Below are 20774 nucleotides of genomic sequence, written 5' to 3'. Positions count from 1 at the left end.
CCCGGCAGCCAGCGCTGTCAGAGCCGAACGTGCTAGGACAGTAACTTTATTTCATTCTACTGATTTATTTTCCTGGCTCATCAGTATATCAATTTTTCTGGGGAATCGGTATATCAGAGGTACTGTTTCATATTTGAAAATCAACTTCCACGCAGTCAAGGCTGAAATAAAAGTGCTGCAGCGCAATGCACAGTATTAGCGGGCGGCGGCAAAGGTGGGCGGCGAGAAGGAAAGGGTAACGGAGGAGGGACAGACACAACGGATTCTAAACACATGGATTTGAAAATGCTATGAATTGCATATTCACCACTTTATCGCAAGGTAAAAATAATATCAGGACATTCACATAGCTTGTAGATCCAAACACAGACCCGTAAAATAAGAAATGCTTTCAAAGTCTCGCAAATATGAGCCAAAAGGAAAATAATTGCATATTTAAGCCTTTGATTGATTTATATTAATTATTATTGACATAAGAAGAGATAAAAACTCGTATAAATATTACTATTTGGTGAAAAGACAAGCAAAATACATTAGGGAGTCAAAATGACTCCCTTTGGTAGTTAAAGGTAAATTTTGAAAAACGTGCACTATTTTATTTTCTAGAATTATTTTGATCGCACAGCCTTATTTTGTGTCGAAAATGAATAAAAGTCGCGGAATTTCAGGCCGGAATTCGGAAAATTTTAGACAGGGCAGAGAAATAAAAATGGCGAGGAGTCAAAATGACTCCATCGGTAGTTCTAGTGTTAATCGATTTTCAAAATTTTCCGCGGAGCGGCGATAAGTAGAGATAAGAGCGGCGGAGAGACTTATACTCCCAGTGTCGGCGATGTAGAGAATTTCCTCCAGCAAAGAATTGCATTAAATTGTTACGAATTCGATAGATTCTATCGTCTCTGATGCAAATTTCTGATAACGGCCCTAATTATAGTTCATTTCCCCGTGAAATTCAGTATCGCGAGTGGCTGCTTCTGTTAACACGTTTAAATGCGCGGCAAGTGACAGGAAATCCTCTTTGGTAATATAAGAGCTCGTTATTAATGTATTCAAGAGTGCTCAATTTAGATGCTCCTTAGCTAACAGCCAAGGCCAAAATTTAAACATTAACTTCAGTATCAATGCGGGATATTATTAATTATTCATTACCGAGACACCTTAAAACAGCTGATTGAGGACTTCCGGGTTGAAATCCCGAGTAACCTCTGAATCAATAATTTTCTAATACCTTGAGTTGAACTGAGGAAACACGTGCAGCTACATACAGTACTGACATGCTGATAATTACAGAACAATGATCAGTAATACTCCACTTCATTACCAAGCTGCCCGTCATCTTCCCGTACTTGGTCATGTATCAGTCATATACCGATTGAAAATTATATAAACATGCTCAGTATGATGTTAATCATTTCCCTACGTTCATCAAGTTGCTATAAATTATTTCATTTTAATTATCTTGCACTTGATTATTTCTTCTTTACATTGTTGAAACATCTTCTATTGTACAAGCTCTTCGTCAGAGTTTTCAGATCTGGACCGACTTACATAAATGCCACTGGAAAATTGCAGTCAATGTAATTCAAATAAGAAATATGAGCATAATGAGAAGTCCAGGACGTTCTCTATAATTCCAATTATTCAAGTATTAGGGCAAATGAAAAAAAGCATGTTATTTATTCATGGATGATTTATTGAAAAAGAGTTGCACACAAAAAGATAGTAATGTACAATTACTGACACAAAGTTATTTTTTCTTCTGCATCACTTGCTCCATCATCTACAACATGTCGCCTTCACAGAGGCCTAGAGCGAACACCACATATATACCGCTAAATCCATCTTTTTCAAGCAATCAAATAGTATATTTCCCAATATTCACACTGAATTAACAAAAATATCATCACATATTTTTTCTCACGATCCATCACATATTGTGTTCGCCCCAACACCAACAACTTCCACACAATTGCACAAGGAAATAAGGAAGTAACAGATGAAAAAAACCGTTTAAGCCTACGGCTTAAAATATACTCATGAGAAAACTCTTTCAAAACCACTGAACGTACATCAAGAGAGATCTATGAAGTACTTGCAATTATATATATAGACTATGGATAGTAATATGAATGCATAACCGAAGGCTTAATTGCTTTAAAGAATTCGAGAGATAAAATGAAGGGTACCAACATTGTTCGTAATAACGGCTAATACACCCAGTGTCACACATGAAAAAGTTGTCTGTATCTATGCGTCTTGAATATATATATTATCCATATGTTCATTCTATGTTTTTAAAATTTTATTTACACTAAGTTTGAAGTCCCCATCTAGGATTCTCCTCGCGAGATCAACAGTGATCAATTTACCCCTAAGATAACTGAACCGAACTCATGTTTAGCCGAGTTAAAAGAGAATTCAAAGTCCAAAATCTATTTCATCTGATGAGCAATGATCATTGCTGTATATAAACAATCTTCAGAACACAAAAAGTGAATATGAAAGAGTGATCTTTCCTTAATTCCACCGAGAGAATCTCTCACTGAACTCCGACAAAGAGATTCAAACATTAGGCAACGAACAATGGCCTATTTCCTAAAGACTCACTTATTCATCAAATGCGAATAAAATTTCTTTTTTGAAAGAAATTATTAAAGATAAATTTTCCTTTGAAAAATCTAAATTATATACATTTCGATTCGCTCCTTCAGGGGCTAAAGCTCTTAAAACTTATACGAAACAATGGTGCTCACTATTTACAAAAACAGTCATTATATACACAAGAATAAGAATTTAACACAAGAACAAAATTAGATCGCATTCATTCGTTAAAGCAATCGATATAAAATTTTGTACAAATTACTTTGGATGAATAGCCTTATTAGGCATCAATAAGTTAGAAAAACTCTCTATCAATCGAACGATACTCACAAAATAGTGCAACACTTACTTCGTATTTACGAAAGTAATACTTCGATTGTTCCCCAAATGGAATGTCAAATCAACTTATACCAAACTTTACATGTTCCTCCTTCAACTAGATACATAATATTTTCACATTTACATCGATGAATATGACCAATGAAATGCTCAAAATACTATTATATGACATCGATGTTTCAATTAAGGGTCAAGAAATTCTCTCTGGAACTTCACAGTATTGACTAACAGTCTAAAATCTGTATCTTATTCTAAAAATTGAACCATAGCTATGCTACACTCATGGATGGTTTGATAAGAAATAATCCAGCTAAAAGTCCACACAAAATTAACTGTAATAGTACTCTAACTGCAATTAATTGCGAATGTGAGCTCACCAGAACATAACCTATACGCTGAGGCACAATAATTGAAAATAGGCTTGGACTCTTCTAAACTTGAGTACAAGTTACAAATCAGCCATAAATTTCACCCAACTCACTTTTGTGCCATTCTAGAAGTAGTTTCATCGAAATGAAATAATTATCTTCACTTCAACCTATACGTACAGTTCTTCTTCAAACCCCAATGCACCAATGATGTATAAAAAATACAATCGGTAATATTACAGAAGCCTTTCCAGTCATTCAATGCATTTTCAGATATTTTGCCTCCTAGGCTTGATAAGAGCTTGAATAAAAAGTCTCAAATTTTAGGCTGAAAATGAGTGAATGAAATTACATGAAAATCGAAAACTTGGATAGAAAAAAGCAAAGCTCACGACACATCAAGTTCAATTCTTTTTCTGTAAATAATATCTTGTAACTCAACACCTCAGTCTCTGGTTACACGTCAACGTCTTAATAGGGTTATGATTTTTTCATGAGTTCGATTTTCACGTGACTTATCACAAAAACGTTGACATTTCCTCGAAATAAATTCGTAATACTTTTTCATCACTGCCCAACACAAACGTAACAAAGGCTGGTATGACGGCTTTGGCGATCTTCATCGTTTGAAATTCGGAAATTAAAAACTTTGCACTCAGTGAAAAGCCTTCTCCACCAGCCACGAATCTTAGGATTTTCACCAGAATGATGACATACTCGAAATGCACTGAGTATACTCCAGACTGATTTTCGACAAGCCCAGCGAGAAATTGCAAACAGATACATCGTCATAAAATCTCAATCACAATTTCAGATTCGTTTAACAATTTAAACAATATTCACTTATGTTAGCCTTTTCAATTTCAAAATCATTACTGGATTTTCTAGACCATTCATTAAGCAACTTAACGCACAATGACCGTTGTATCCACTTCGTACTAGGCATCAAAAATAATAATTTTACCATGCCTGTGGGCAAAAGTACTCTTCAAAGTTTTGACATAACCCAATTTGAAATGCCGTACAATGCGACAATAATAGTTTTTCAGTCACGTTTTCTAACACACGAGTCCACTACGATGTAGTGTATAGAAGTCCATCAGACCACGAAGATAGCATCACGTCAGTCATTAAAAAAAGCTAACTAACTCAAGAGTTCAACACAATGATCTAAAAAATATCCCAAGAACTCACGAGGCTTCGCGCATGAAATGTCATAGGTGAGTGCTTGAGTACTGATCTACCGACGCATTATATCTTCGATAGAGAACCCGTGCATCTTCTGCGACGGCCTCTGCTGACCCGGGGGCTTGGGCTGCGGCTGGTACGTCGGCTGCGCGTCCACTCGTGGCGGAGGCAAACTGGACGTCGATGCCGAAGACAGCCCAGAGGGTCCCGCACCTCCCCCTGGATCAGCCGGGTGATCCATCCTCCTCTGACCACTAGAGACCGTCTCCTGCGGGATTGAGCGCGGCTGTATCATGGAGGATGGCCCGGGTTGAGGAGACTGTGGACACGGAGGCGGCTGGGCGCAACCCGAACCCTCCCTTGAAGTCGAAGACATCGACGACTGGTGTGGACGGTGAGATATTTGGGGAGGGGCCTGGTGGACCGGCGAGGACAGAGCCGGGGGCGATGATGGAGCCGGTGGAGGTCTCGGGGGCGGAGAGAGTGACCTCCCGGACGAAGAGGACGACATGATGACCACCCCAGAAGTGGAGGGAGACGCATTGGGCGGTCTAAGGTAGTCATACGGGCGCCTCTTGATGGAAACCGGGAGCAGATCATGGGCTCCCCCTGAAGTCGACGACGATGATGTCCCAGGGCTCGAACTGGTGGACGCCGAGCTCCTGATAGGCCTCAGCATCAACCTCTGCTGTTGGGCCTCGTAACCCATCCGGAAGAAGGGTGGTCCGGAGGGAGCGTTGGAGGATGTCGAAGCGGACGGCTGGTACTGACCACCGAGGTCTCCGCTGTGCGATCTCCTCCGCTCCCCTTCTTCGGAGCGACCCCTGTGGTGTCTTTCCGGGGAGTGGTGGTGGTGGTGATGATGGTGCCTGGACCTTTCGTCGACGTGGATGGTCTCGGGGGCGTTTGCATGGACCAGCCTCGGGGGCGGAGAGGAGGATGAGGAGGCGGTGGAGGAGGACGGGGACGTGGAGGAAGGCGGTCCGCCCCCGGGGGGCGGCGGGTTGTCCGGTGGGGCGTCCCCAACGGCGTGAGTCAGGGCATGACGCCGGAGGTCGCAGTTGCGCCGGAACACTTTTCCGCACGAGGGACAATCGTAGGGTTTGTGGTCGGTGTGGGTGAGGAGGTGCGTCTTGAGGTTGGAGCGCTGGTTGAAGGCGCGGCTGCAAACGGGGCACTTGTGCGGCGACTCCTCGAGGTGCAGTATGCGGTGGACGGCCAGGGTGCGGCTCTGGCAGAATCCCTTGCCGCATTCCCCGCACACGAACGGCTTCTCCTTGCTGTGGATATACCTGAGGGATGAAGGGAGAGATTGTTGGCATTAGATTTCTCGTATCGTACACTACACTTCTTTTTTGCACTCTTAAGGAATATTTTGGCAAAAAAAATACATTTTATGAATGTATTGTATGATATGCAGCATGATGTGGTGATAGTTTTCAATAGTAGTTAAACGAAACATTGCAACATTTCCACAGGAAATCCTGAGTAAATCCATAAATACTAAGAGGAAAATTTTATTATTTTGTAAATTGTCAGCTAAAAATTAGTAAACTACGCCGCTGCATTGATTCGCAGGATAGAAAAAAAATAGTTCATCATAACTATCATTAGTTGATTCGGAAAAATATCACACATTACAGTAATACATTTTTTTATAGTATAACCCTTTCAGATGGAAAATGGAGGCTGCGGTTTCCCATGCAAATGAAAATTGCACGCGATGAGTAGTTTCTTACTTCAGCTGATTATCATGGTCCTTTTCTTCTAATTCTTCTAAAAAACACTGTTCCAAACCAAAAGCAATACTCAATTCCTATGAGCCGATTTTAGTTATTTTTTAAAGTCCAATTGCCTCTCGACTCAATGACCACTCTAAGATCTTATGACCCACTAAAGTTAATGAGCACAATAAAAATCAATCCCAAAACTATATTTCAAGGCTATTAATGTAACAATATTGAGAAAAATTCTCACTTCCCCAAACAATCTAGTTTCGTTGTGCGAACCAACATGACTAAAAATCAACAATCTGAGCACAATCCAAACAGCTCCTCAGTAAATAACTAATTTTTACGACGACCCAATTCATTTTTTTATTTTAATGGGGCTTTATGATAATACCAGGCCCAAAATTAGTAATGGCAGTCGTAGCATTTTTTTCCTCTGGAGTTCTTTTATTACAGCGCTACGGGCCACTGGCCGTAAAACGTCATATTGGACGTTTACGATCGCAAATGGAAACGGAGAGGGCAAAAGGCGACGCGTGATATGTTACTTTCTCTACCACCGACTGGTAGTCGAAAACCAAATGGGTCAGAAATGGAAACTCGAGGTAGGAGGCCTCAAGTAGATATTAGGGCCCACAGCAGTAAAAACATCGAAGAAGCTGTTTCCTCGTGCGCCTTGGAGAGTCGTGAATTGACTGTTACCATTTTGAATGGTCGTTTTAATTCCTTCTTTTCACCTTTTTTTGACAACCTTAAAAATTAGACGCTAAATTGTAACAATGGTAAAAGTCAGTTGGCGTGGATCCAAATGTTTTAATTTTTTAAATAAATTAGTGAAATAGATTCGTTTAATAAACACACCTATCATTTGAATAATGACGATTGTTGTGCATCATGTGTTACTAAGTATATAATATAATAATATAATTTTATTCCACTCATATTCAATATATTACATCGAGAAAAACAAAAAAAACTGTAATAATTGTGGAATATATAGGTACCCCTTTGTGGAAAGGTTTTGGGGCTACCATCATACACTATTTAGAACATGACTGGTGCTAACATACATAAAAAAATACATTTATTTCGTTTAATTGAGTGATTTGTTTTCTTGACGATTGCATTCGATTGTGAATTTACAGTAATTTACACATGGATAACTTTTCTTAACACACACACTTTCTCTCATATCGCATAACGCATAAGTAAGCAATAAGGATTAATAGTGATTTCATCTCACTACAGGCATCAAATATTATAGTTTAAAGGATCAATTTTTGCTCGGTAGCACTTTGTGTAACTTAAATTTTTTAAACTCGAAACATTTTGTTTTATTTATTTTGTTTTATTCATTTTATAAATAAAATAAAATGGGTGATCTCGGTAGTACTATGTGTGTGTATTTTAAATTTGTAATACTTACTCGGGGAATTTAACAAAACAAAAATAGTCACTAGAGAGTAGTATAACCGCAGGTGAAGCCATATTTCCACCCGACCAAAAATAATATTAGGGAACAGTGAACAGCGCCCGACGGTAATATTTGAGCACAATGGTATCGGGAACGAATCACAGCCCATCTCACACCTGATATACGACCGAACCAAGGAACACAATCGAATCAGTCCCTGTGAGTTTTCTTCGTGAGTGAAAAAAATACAGCCTACCACCTGTATGCAGGTAGCAAAGTCATCGCCGAGAGATGCACCGGTGGTTCGGGAAAGATTCGGGGGTAGCCCACCATTCAGCATAGGCCCCCGAGATAAAAGCCAAAGGTGATGAGGGTGTGGGAGGAAGGATGGAAGATACTACGAATGCACCTGTCTCCGTCACACTACCTCAGCTGAGAGTATACCTAAACGCCAAGGGCTACCTACCCAACACCGTCCCAATCTAGGGGGCAGGCGAGGGGGAGGGAATGGAAATCTTTCTTTTCCTTACCATCACAAGCCCATCCCTCACAATGTGGGCACCATTTTTTGGCTTTAAGAGGGGGAGGTTACACCCCCTACGGTAGTTTTCACCTCCGCTGGCCCGGGAAGTTTAGGCAATAGTTCCGAGGTATTAGTTGGGTTTGGAAGGATGAGGGGAGGGGTGAATTTTTTAGTGACGCAGTGAGATTTAGAAAAGAAGAATATGAGGTAAGCACGACTAATGGATTGATAGATCATAATCACAATAGAGGTTTTCTCCACTGGATGAAGATTTCTTAAAATTCCACAAAATATAATGAATTTACGACCCGCACAATACCTACAATCAGGGGCGCAACTAATACTTTGGGGTATAGGGGTATTGCATACCCACCAGGGTAAGCAGGCGTTGCGGGGGCCCTCCTCCAGAAAAACTTTAAGGATATTTGTTCAAATGGCGATTTTTACGGTTTTCTGAGGGATATTTGATTAATCCTAACACTATGCTATAAGTAATACTGATCTAATTAAGTAAAATGGATTAAACTTAAAAATTTCTCTGGGCTCTGGTGGGGTTTTATCTACAACAGTTTCAGCACCTGGTGCCATCACCTCTAGATTCTGAAACATTGGTCAGTTCTCTTTCGTTATTGAAGAATGTAGAAAGTTTCCTTCGTTTTCATTTTAAAGGTATTTTCTACACAAGCCAGCTTATTACGCTACTTTTCATCTTTTCGTATCAATGGCAGACATCGATTATTTTTTATTTTTATGTTCAGTGATCTCTGTTTATTCGGGTATATCTGCATATTAACCTCCAAATTTCCCTTCCTAAATTCTGACTTGAATTTCATTCGGAAGTCATACCAAGGAAGTGTAGTTTTACGAATTTAAAGGCATTACACTTTCACGATAACGCAGAGTTTACCAGGAAAATGTGAATAGCATTGGGGACGGACTATGAGGAAAATCAAAGGTACTGCGTAGAAGATTTTCTATCCGCTCCGTAAATGTTTGAATTATGCTGACAATTTGCTCTCATATTAATCGGTTTTCAAAAGTCTACACAACGATCCACGTGTCTTCAATAGAGTACTTGAACTCGCCAAGGTTGATTCTATGTTCTTCGACAAGCCCATAATTTTTATTATGAATGAAATACACTTCGCCGATTTCACTTAAAAATTGTTTTATAGCGTTTCCATAGCAATTAAATTCTTGGCGTTTTTTGGTGAAACCATCAAAGGATTTTTCATTCATAGTGAAATGGTTCCATTACATCACACCTAAAATACCAGCTTAACCCCTTATTACAGCTTGTTTGCTTTTGCTTGTTTGGCGCTAGTTTTGACTTCTGTAAACCCTTTAAATGGGCGTTTGGTGATAATACATCAAGCATGCAAATTAAGAATCCACCATCGTAATATTCGTGGTAGAAGCAAGGAAGAGAGTACAAGAACTTAGCCGATGGAAGAAGAGTATGCGTAGGTACGCGCGTTGGATCGTGGCAGGAAGGTGGAAAAGCAGAGACAGGTTGAAAAAAATAGAGTCCGACCGCCTTTGCGTGAGTTGGCGGCGCTAGGAGCGCGGGCACACACAACGCGGAACCTCAAAAAAAAAAAAAGAGATTTGGCAACATCGCCAACGGACCGGTTGCTCTTGCCCGGGGCTCAACTCAAGAGAAGCTTATAAGATAGAGGAGGAAGGGATAAATGTGGGAAGGGTCGGGTGGAGGAAAAGAAAGATGCTCAGACCACAGTGAGAGTAGGTATAAAATATATATAGCATTGCTAATGACATTGCGACCCGCAACGAAACTTCGAAACGCCACTAAAGTACAATAGGAAAAGTTTCCTCTTACAACACAACGAAAGAAAACAGATAATTAGGAGGTATCTGACGACAATAAAATAACACGGAGGCAAAAATATTCATGGATTCGCTTTTTATTCCAATGGTGCAATGTGGTCAGATTTAAGGAGAACTGATTATGATCAAATGAAATAGTTGAGTTCGAGCATAATTTCAAAACGCCATAAAATACTTGATAATGTTTCCACTTACAACTTTACGAAAGAAAACACAATAATTAGGAATTATTTGACGTCATGAATAACAATGAGGCTAAAGTATTCATGAAGGCCCTCTTTATTTCAATGACGCTATGTCGTCAACTTCAGGGAGAACTGATAATAATTAAATAAAATACTTTAGCTTAAATGTATAAGGTGTCTTACAAAACTATGATAGACACCATGATAACTAGGATATATCTTACGCTAATAAAATAGCACAGGCAAAAATATTCAAGTGCTTTTTATTCCAAGCTTTAGGAAGAACTCATATTGAGGAACCAAGGTTAATATTTTATCGATTAAGATTCATATTAGGCGTTAAAAAATTGCTGATTCCACCCAAATCAACCTTAAAAAAAAGAAGCTCCATAGACAGTGACCAGGTCCTTGAAGAAAATCATTCGTAGGGCCCTAATTAAATGGAAATTGTCCAATGTCAAACAGGCCATAGTGCACGAAGATTTCTTTTCAGTGATTGAAATATTCAATGAAAATCGAAGGAAACAATAATTTTATCCTTATAATCGTATTAAGTCAGAATATTATTTGTGTTTTGCTACTCGTAGCAAATTGCAGGTACACCAAATTTAGGATGCTGAACTAATCGCATAAAGAAAAAATGAAATTAGTCAGCATGAATTCTTTGCAACGTAGTTACTGAACGTTTCCCAACTCAACTATCCCGTACCTGAAACTTTCATCGGATAAAAAAAAATAGTTTCAGTATTGTCAGTCTGGTATGCTGAAAATCAGCCCGATAATTAACAGACAGCGGAGAAAACACTCATGACATTAGAATTCACTCATTAGATGCATAAGGAGAATAAAAAGGAATCTAGGTAGTGTTGGCCTGTTTTAGAGTATCTACCTCTCTCTTTACACATGGAACCACTCTATCTAATGAGTTCGATTTATTTAGTGATATGCGGCGGAACAAAATTTTGAATTAAAAAAATCAAAGTTTTATTTGTATTTTTCTATTCTTTTTATTTTGATTGCCTTAACAACACGTTTTGACGGATGGCTTCATCGTCAGGTCACCTTGAGAAACACATATCGATTTTTAAAACTGAATAACGTCACGATTTTCCATGATATGCCAATGTGAAGGACCAACTTAGTAATGACCGTACTGGTCGAAACTCTCATTTGCTTCAAAATCTACATTTTTAAAATGGAAAATTGACAGTAAGTTTAATTACTGATAGTCAACTTTTTGTGGAGAGATGTCGCGGATCAACATATCTAATAATCAACGAAGATATCGTATTGCCCACGAATTTTATTAACAGCGTATTGCATGTGTTTCAATTGTTACACACTAAATATCAAGTTCTAACTTTTAGGTATGAATCTTTTCATTATCAGGTACTAACTGAGAATAGTACCTAACGAAGTTAGTAACTGATGACGATTGTGTAACAATTGAAACACGCGTGTTACGCTGTTAATAAAATTTGTGGACATAACGATATATTCATTGATCATTATTTAATTGCATAATTCTAAAATCATGAAAAATATAGTATTTTGTTTAAGTAATATTCTTCAGTGGTTCCAGTTACTCTAGCGCTCCAGAACTGCAAGGAAGTTAGGGGAACTTCCAAAGGGCCGGTGGTGGTGGGTCTGGTGTCTCGGCAGTGAAGGGAGGAGAAAGAAGCGGTGGTCGGACAAAAAACTCTGATGATAAAGGAGAGGGTGAAATCAAGTGGGAGGCGATCCACCACCTCGCCCCAATCCCAGAGAGGTGCACTTTTTTCCCACCTCCAATCTCAATACACCCCCGGGGTCCGCAGACCTGCGGTTCGGAGCATCGGGGATGGGGAGGCAACGAGGAAAGGACCACAGGCCGGGGAAGAAGGACGGGGTAATGGCTCGCCGTCTCCTCAAGGCGGACGAAAGACATCGAACTAGGCTCCTTCGTTGGTTGATTGTTTTCAAATGCGAGTCTCGAAGAATAGAATTAAATCTAAAGATATTGTAGTTAAAGGAAATAAAAAACGAACTTCGAGTATAAAATCTATGAGACACTGAACTACTATGGGGGATTCACTTCCTTCAGTTTCAAAATACATTATGATGCATAAATTATGCAAATATAACGAGCTTTAAAGATATCAACTACTACCGAGGTTCGCATTCAGCATAATCTGAACGCAGGCTGGTGATGTCATAACAATAAAACGAAAAAGGAAGAAACCTGGGTGGTTATAAAGATTTGAAAATTCGATGGAGAAAAATTGGCTATTCTACATGATCATTTACAGATGCCTCAATATTTCTTCTGAATGTTTAAAAATTACTTATTACAGATTTTGATTTCGACGACGAGTATCAAAAAACCGAATACCAGAAACCCCATGCATAGCTATATAGTAATTGTTAAGATGATAGTTTTTCACTACTAAATTTGAAAAGTATAAGATCGGAAAAACTTTACTATAACGATTAATTCACGCCATTTTGCATTGTGCAATTGTGATAACTAACTGGGGAGAATAGTCAAACATTAATTTAGCATATATAAGGTTGTACGCAACAGTATTATGTGTAGCAATGCGGAATTCCTCCATGAAAAATCAACGAATTTTCAATGGATTTGCATTGTTAGCCGTATTTTTCCGTGCATCGTGATAAAATCTAGTTTTATCTATTATTTTAAAAAAGCAATTTTTATTCACTTGGATTCCTGGGCGAACATAATATCAGTGCATAATCATCTATGACTATGAATGTAAATCAGTTATTTTCAAAATTAGAATCGAGAGGGTAAAAAATATATTTTTTGAATGCTTACTAATCCAGATGAAACGGATATAGGGATATAGAGAGGAGTGTCCGTTTGAGAGGAAGACGATAAGCACACACACACACACCCCCTGCCCATTGCCTTTAGAGCCACCAATCCCTTGGGCTGCTCGCCCATTTCCCATCCCACTCCGTGTGTCATTTGCTATGCATGGATTCTGTCTCGACCGGACGCCCGTAGCCGCCGGAGTAGAGCCCATGCGTCTCATTTATTTGCCACGAAAGCTGGTCCAAACTGGTTCTCGAAGCGAGATAGCTAATAAGTTGTCCGGACCATATACATCTACTTAATATGTAAGATGGGAGTTGGTAGGGAAAAAATGGGAGAAGCAAGAGCTATGGACGCCGTTTGAAGCCTATTCCAATCGTAACAAGAACGCATACAATTAAAGAAATGACAAATTGCAAAAATAATACTAACAAAGTGCGTATAATATATTTTTTAAATTATTTCAATGTATGGCAAAGCAACCAAAGATGAATTTTAAGTGAATACGGATTTAATACGAGGAAAAAATTATCAGCATTCTGTCCATGCTTGACTTTTTCGCCGTAATTAGGCCTAAAAAAAATTTTTTTAGTCGTTTGAAATTATTATTTTTTTATTCTAACGGTTTAGAGTTACAGCTTAAAACAGTTTATCTTTTCTCAACGAAAAATCCTCCACTAATAAATGATGTTCGCTCAGATAAAACTACCTATCTCCACTAATAAATGATGACCAGATCTCAAAACAATAGTAAAAATTTCAAACGATATTGAAATGTCTGCTGACATACAACGTGTTTGCTATACGTACCAGCATTTCTTACATTCTGCAGCACACAACAGTGCCAATTAAGTTCCAATTGACCCATTGGTTCTGAAGTTAGCAGAGATTTGCGTAATTTACAACGAATCAATCAATTTAAGTGGTGAAAACAATTTGTTTTCTGAAAACTGGTAATATTAGTTCTGGCTTTCTTACATCAAAATTGCAAGTAACTCAAACGAAAATTACGGAAATACCAAGCGCTCAAAGCTGGACAACTTGATTTTACGCTCAAAAAACAGGTACTTTTTTGAGAAAAAATTAAGTGCAGGTAATAATAAGGAGACGAAGATTTTTATAAGTATATGATTCAACGTAGGAATTACTTCTATTTTGTATGCTTTTTGTTGCATTGAAATTGATTGCTTCGTTTAGACGCAAGAGCTTCTAAAACTCAGGTGTGTTGCTTTTTTTAAGACATAATATTACGATTCAAAGGCAATTCAACATAATAATATTAGTGACACCATTGTAAGACTCCTATTTCACACGAAATGACGAAATATCATTATTTCCTGGAAAAATTCCTATCCAGCTTTGGCAAGATATTTTTGAGCAATGAAAATAACGTAATTTTGCTGTCAGCATGTCTAAGGACGCTCTTCACAAAGCAGATGTTCATAGATTTGCAGACGAAATAAAAACACGAGAAAAGTTGTGGGAACAAAATTTCAACTCGCAAGCGAAAACTCCTCAACGGTTTCAAAAACAGAGACCCTACGGTGAAAGCGTTGAAAAACATTGATGATATTTTTCTGCATGATCACGCAACTACCTTGGGTGACTAAATTATTACTTTTTGATTCACTGGTGTGGGCGTTTCTAACTATTTTGAGACACTATTTAAAAACTTGACGGGATATTCAAATAAATATTGATTGTCATACTGTGGAGATAGATTGTAACCGCCGAGAATCTTAAGGAGTAATAGCCGCATTCATTACGCAAAAGCAGATACACCACCACAAGCAATGTTAATTTTTTTCAATCAAAACTATTATACAAAGGTTCCGACATTCACACATTTTTGAGTCGAAACAAGCTTTCAAAAAATATAGTTGAGAATTCTCTCATGTTTACAAGCGGAATGCAGTTAGAGAGACCAAAGTGACTTAGCATGAATATGTCACACAATTATCAAGATCATAAAGCTCTTTCTACCGCACCTGAGACTTCATCTCTGAATGCAAAAACCAACCATTCGTTTCAGAGAAGACATCGTGCATAAGACGCAGAAAAAATCACCGATGACGAAACAAAAAAGGTAAATGGTAGAGCCGTACTCGCTGTTTGACGCCATGGAAAAGATCGTGGTGGTTCGCAGCAGGCAATTCAATTAAAAATGATGACACGTAATATTTTCCTGACCGGCTATACTTTATAAGTAAATGCAATAATGCCGATTTTATAAATATTATCTGAACCAATACTTTGAAGTATTTGTATAAAAATTCTTTTCGTGATAAATAAATGCGCATCAGAGTTTTTCAATCACGTTTAAAATTCATTTGAAAACAACATTCATTTTCTGCAGGGCATATCATTTGAATCGCATATCAATCAATGGAGTACGTACAAAGATTCTCCGCTACTTTTTATCCCCCTGCCTACTTGTTCCATTAAAACTATTTAAGTATAAATGCTGATAAAATTAAATCGAAACTTGAAGCATGTACGTGGTGGAAGGGCTCCATGTTGTCAATAACGTACACTTTGTCACTTCCAAAATATATTTTTTTTTTTTGACGGGCTTCGGCAGTTACAGCATTACCCAATACAGAAAATATTATTTTTTGAAAATAAATAGCAAGCGTAGAAAAATAATTTTACAGTAGTAATATAAAAAAGTACAGATAATGGTGTAATACCCGAAACCGGTCAAAAAAGGTTTTAAAAATATTGTGGAAGTAAGTGTTTGTTATTGATAACATGCTAATAATATATTGGAATAAAAACCTTGTCATTTTCAATAAATTAACAAAGATTCAATAAGATTCTGAAATACTGTCGCAGTGATCAGCTTTACGATACGACCAATTGTCGCATTTAAGTATCACCTATAGCAATTCTTAATCCGAGGGTTAGGAAATGATATTAAATTTTTTTTATTTCAAGTAACATTTTCATCACCACCATAGGTTAAAGGGCCTAGTAAACAGACTATTTCCATATTCAACCCCAAATTCAAACATTATCTTCAAGATTATTCTCTCTTAAAAAGATCTAGAACGAATCTTTGAAATTTCTGTACAAATACTGAAGTGTACCTAAAAGTATACCACAAAAATGAAAAGGAGACTTCGTTGATTTCCACTGATTTATTTCGTCCGTACGACATGTTTCGAACCATAGAGATCATTATCAAGTACTTACCTGTACTTTATACCTGTAATTTATAAATATTTAATATATATCAACCTTGATGTAATATCAGGAGCCTTTCGAATTATTATTAGAAAGGGATAGAGCCAGATACCAATTTCAAGCAAATATGAGTGCCCTGGACCAAAAAGAAACTGCCAATTTTCGAAAAGCGAGTGCTCATTTACCACTACGAACATAAAAACGATGAGTCAGCATGTCTGAGCCGAAGGTAAAACGACTTCGACGAGAAAAAAAATTACGAACTTCAACAGAAATCCACAACTCAAGGTCCCGAAGCACGAGGACCAGTGTCTGGAGCGAGTGTTGGCGGAAACTATTTGCGGGCAACAGGTGCGCAGACCCCGAGGCACGGAATCCAATTCCCACGGCTGGCACTCGAAAGAGCTCTTACACCTCGCTTCAGTGCCGCCGTCATACCAAGCGACAGCGGAACCGAACCTCACATTAAGACTATCTCGCTCAAGATGTAAGCGACGGACCCCATCGGTTCCAAGAGAGAACGGAATCAACTAAGGCGAAGCCGTGACGCCTAGGAGCACGAATTCTATCGATATGGAATTATTATTAGTTAAACTGTCTTAAAGCCACCGAAATTTGGCGGTACTAGCGAAAAGTGCCCACGTACTGCGAATATGTACTGCGGGCGTTAAGCTATTGTTGTATCAAGAAAATTGAGATTCTTCCAGGCGACCCACGCGACCAAATGCATGGTTGGAAGATACAGCCTGAATATCGCAGCCTGTCAAACTAATTATTACAAACGTGGGATGTAAAAATAGATATTTAATAGGATTTTTACACTCCTCAGGCACCAATCTAGTCAACCAAATCAATCTCAAAATGGTTATAAAAATCATGCTGGTGAGGTTGGCCAGAATATATGCAATCAAAAGCACGTGATGGAATCACTTAGTGCCCGGATTTCAGCATCAAAATTGACTGTCATTAATATTCATGACGATGCAAATATATTTGGGCAATGATTTTTATGGCATAGATGTAAACATGCTCTTGGTAATAGCTTCAGGCTTAATAGTGAACAGAATATCCGATGATGGCTATCCCCAAACACACGTGGATATTAAAAATTGGAATTAAATAATGGCATATTTGTCCCTCTTCATCGACCAAGATGATTGCCTTGGTGATATCAAGGAATGCCATGTAATATAACGCCCTAACGCCCTTGGCATATGAGCATTATTTAACATGAATAAATAGTGGCAAAAATCAAATTTGCGGGTTTATGAAAATATTTTATTGCTTCGGTGCATTGTAATAATCTATGAGAATACGACAAAGGTAAATTCGTGGTATCACGTTAACAATAATTCACTACTAATTCACGACACAAGCTAAATGACTCGATCAGTACAATAGTCTATTGAGTTTATGAACGACATGAAATAACTCTAACATCTGTAAGAGTACCAAGGTATTTTCATGACTGTAAACCTTGGATTTTCCTCCACATTTTCTGAAAAAAAGTCATAACATCATGCTGAAATTTTTAAACTTAACACAGCCGTGTCTGAAGTACAAGATTACCAATCGAATCGCATTGCTCGCGCTCTTATCCTAGATTTATTAACTCTTGGAAAGGTCAAACAAAGTATTGGCCATTAGCCAAGACGCTTCTATAGAAGTCCGAGCTACTCGTTCGAGCTGACGAAGAATGTGATGGGAACGGAGTTATCGGGTGGGTAGGGATTAAGGAAGGAGGAAGACGGAGGGAAAATAAATGAGAAAGCGACACAGACAAGAAAGAGTTGGGGGACACTGGAGTCCTTCGGGTGGAACCAATAAATTTCGGTTTCCACCCCCCTTCAAGATCTCCCAACCGAGAAAATCCTCGAGTTTCCAAACCCAAGCAGTCACCATTGTCCTCACGAATTCCACTTATAAACGCACGATTTTCTCCAAAAAGGATACACGCGGATTATAAAAAAATATATACATACACTCAGACATACTCGGAGAAAGATTCGAGGAACTGTCCCTTTGGCTCGACGGAGAGTACACGATTTCATAAGGAAGGAATAAAAAAAAACGTTTCTTATACCTGATTCTAGACCCTGGGATTCAGCTTCTTCCCAAGAGAAAGGGATGGGACGTCTAGCAAAGGGATATAAGGAAGAAAAAGGTGAAAGGGATGGAGCCAAAGAAACGGACGAGGGTGGAAGAAGTCAGCCAGGCGCCGCACGGATACCAGTGAGTTCGCTTCTCGTATATTCCCGTATCATCGAAATCAGTAAGTCCTCGACACCAGAGTCTATTCGGCATTGTATTCTAAAGGGTTCCAACTTCAGTGGAGAGGAGTGATTCCAAAAGTTATGTGCGCACAAATGCGTCAGAAAATTCTTTTCTAAGCCGCAAGCTTTCATATTGCTGTGCCAAGTTGCATGGTAAAACGTAAAATAGCGTCATCATTTGTGGCATATTCCACGTTGAACGGCGGAGGGATTCACGGTAAAATCCCACGGAAAAAACTACCAAGGACCGGGATAAATGACGGACCATTTGCGCTAATCATGGTTTCTTGGTTCTAATGCCAACTTTTACCAAGTTTAATGGTGATAGACCCTTGCAATCCATCTATCCGAATACTTGACGAATTCTTTGTATTGAGAAGCTATAAGTCCGTGGTTTCACTACTAGTTCAGAGGTATTGTTTCCTGGAAATAACTGTAGTGTAGCATCATCATCGCCATATCATGAATGTAGGAAGTAATATTAATGTCTCTCCATATTCCATAAACAGTGATTGATGACGAGAAAAACGGAAACGAGCCCTCCCATACAGTTTTAAAAATTAATTCTATTTTTCGACGAGACATACGGTCTTGCCTAAATATGCCAACATTTCGATGGGATATGTATACATATTCAGTTTATTAAAACTTTTTCTCCCAAATTACTTACTGTTTTCCCTCATTCATTCAGATACGGCCGTCTGGCCCTCTTTTTTTATTACTAACCATCAATCATAACAGCGGCAATACTCATAAGAGAAAGATAGAATGATCCTCTTGGCGTGGTATAATCGCACAATATCAAAGCCTAAAATTCACAAGCTCATCCGATTGGACGGCATAACAAAACGGCTCCTACATCTTACTAATAGTTAAATAGGCTAACTACATTCATTCAAAAGGCGAATTTCATACTTAAAATACAGCCTGTTACACATAAATCGTAACATATTCTTTTCCAGTATCAAATAACCAAAATATGTGGGAACATTTTTTTTAATACAGCATTTTTTGAATCAAAGAGTTTTCGAAATAAAGCAGCAGGTGGGTAGGATGAAATCAGCAATTTAATTTATTTAAAAAACATTACGTCACCTTCCGTGTAAGAAAACTGGGGCTGAACAAATGAAGAAATGGCTAACCAAACCGCAGAATATAACAGTGGCAGGAAACGGTCGATCAATATGAGGCGACGGACAACAGTGTGATTTTAACATGGACGAAACGTAGAATTCTGAAAGTTTCCGTGCTTCACTGGAAATTTCCATGCGACTGTCAAAAGAAAAAGATGCGTTTTAGATAACCCAAGGCCACTGGATGGATAAGCACGCGTTGGCAGGTGCGTAACCGAATCCGGCACGCGCCCATGTCGACACGCCTTGCTTCCGCCCTCAGGTGGAAAAGACATTGGGGTGAAATAATTTACAGCAGTTCGCGCCGGAACTCGTCCCATTTGACGCGAAATCGACCTCTCGAATATTTTTTTTTCCACCGTTCGCATCAAAACAGGTGTTTTCCCGCCATCCAGGGAGTCCCCACTTAACGATTCAAAGCCTTATCTCTTCCACATTTTGACACTTAAGACTGAGCGACAAGGAAAAAAACAGGTCTCATCCGGTCTGCTAGAGACATTATTATTGTCGTGATGGAAGAAACCTGAAATGACCCAGTGGAAAAAGGCTTGTCTCCCTAAATAAATACCCATTTGATGTTTTTTATTGAGACTTTGAGGCGACGGAGGGACAACTGGTTGGAGAAAAAAGCACTACCTATTTTATGTGCGACCATTTCTCGCATATTTTCGGACGGAAACCATAACACCTTTCCGAGTAATAAAGAAGAGTTGAGATAACTTTTTATTTCAAACTCAGGATTAATTGTGGAGAGAAATAAAATAAGAAAGCTACGAGCCCTCCCTAATGTATCAAGATGTACTCCAAATTATTTCAACGGTTGACTAATATTATGAATTATTCTTCCTGCGCTACCAACAAAGCGGACCTGGAAGCGATTTATCGAATACCTGCCATCGTGCATAGATGGGCCACCACTGATCGAAACCTACTAATATCTAAATTGCTCAGATCTATCTCACTCACTAATCTTTACACTGAGCTAAGTGTAAAACAAAATCAGTTACTCATTGAAATTCTTCAGAAAAAAGATGCTCATGTTTCCAAATACAAATGAAAATATATGCATTTTTTGAAGGCCCCCTTTGAGGCAACATTGAAATAAACCGTTGTAATTACCCATGATAACATCACCGGGGAAAATTGCAAGTGCTTATTTAAGTATGGA

General features: G+C 38.6%; 1 protein-coding gene across 1 annotated transcript in view; it reads right to left on the bottom strand.

Moving 5' to 3' along the window:
- Positions 1-1672: 1672 nt before the first annotated feature.
- Positions 1673-20774, bottom strand: part of LOC124163504 (protein bowel-like) — a 134811-nt gene continuing 115709 nt past the window's right edge. Inside the window, exon 4 of the mRNA XM_046540456.1 lies at positions 1673-5788. Within this exon, the coding sequence (XP_046396412.1) occupies positions 4549-5788 (1240 nt within the window). The 3' untranslated portion in view covers positions 1673-4548. The remainder of the gene's footprint in view (positions 5789-20774) is intronic.

This window comes from Ischnura elegans, chromosome 8 (assembly GCF_921293095.1).
Source record: "Ischnura elegans chromosome 8, ioIscEleg1.1, whole genome shotgun sequence".
NCBI lineage: Eukaryota > Metazoa > Arthropoda > Insecta > Odonata > Coenagrionidae > Ischnura > Ischnura elegans.
Note: the sequence above shows the minus strand (reverse complement) of the source record. Positions and strands in the feature narration are given on the sequence as shown.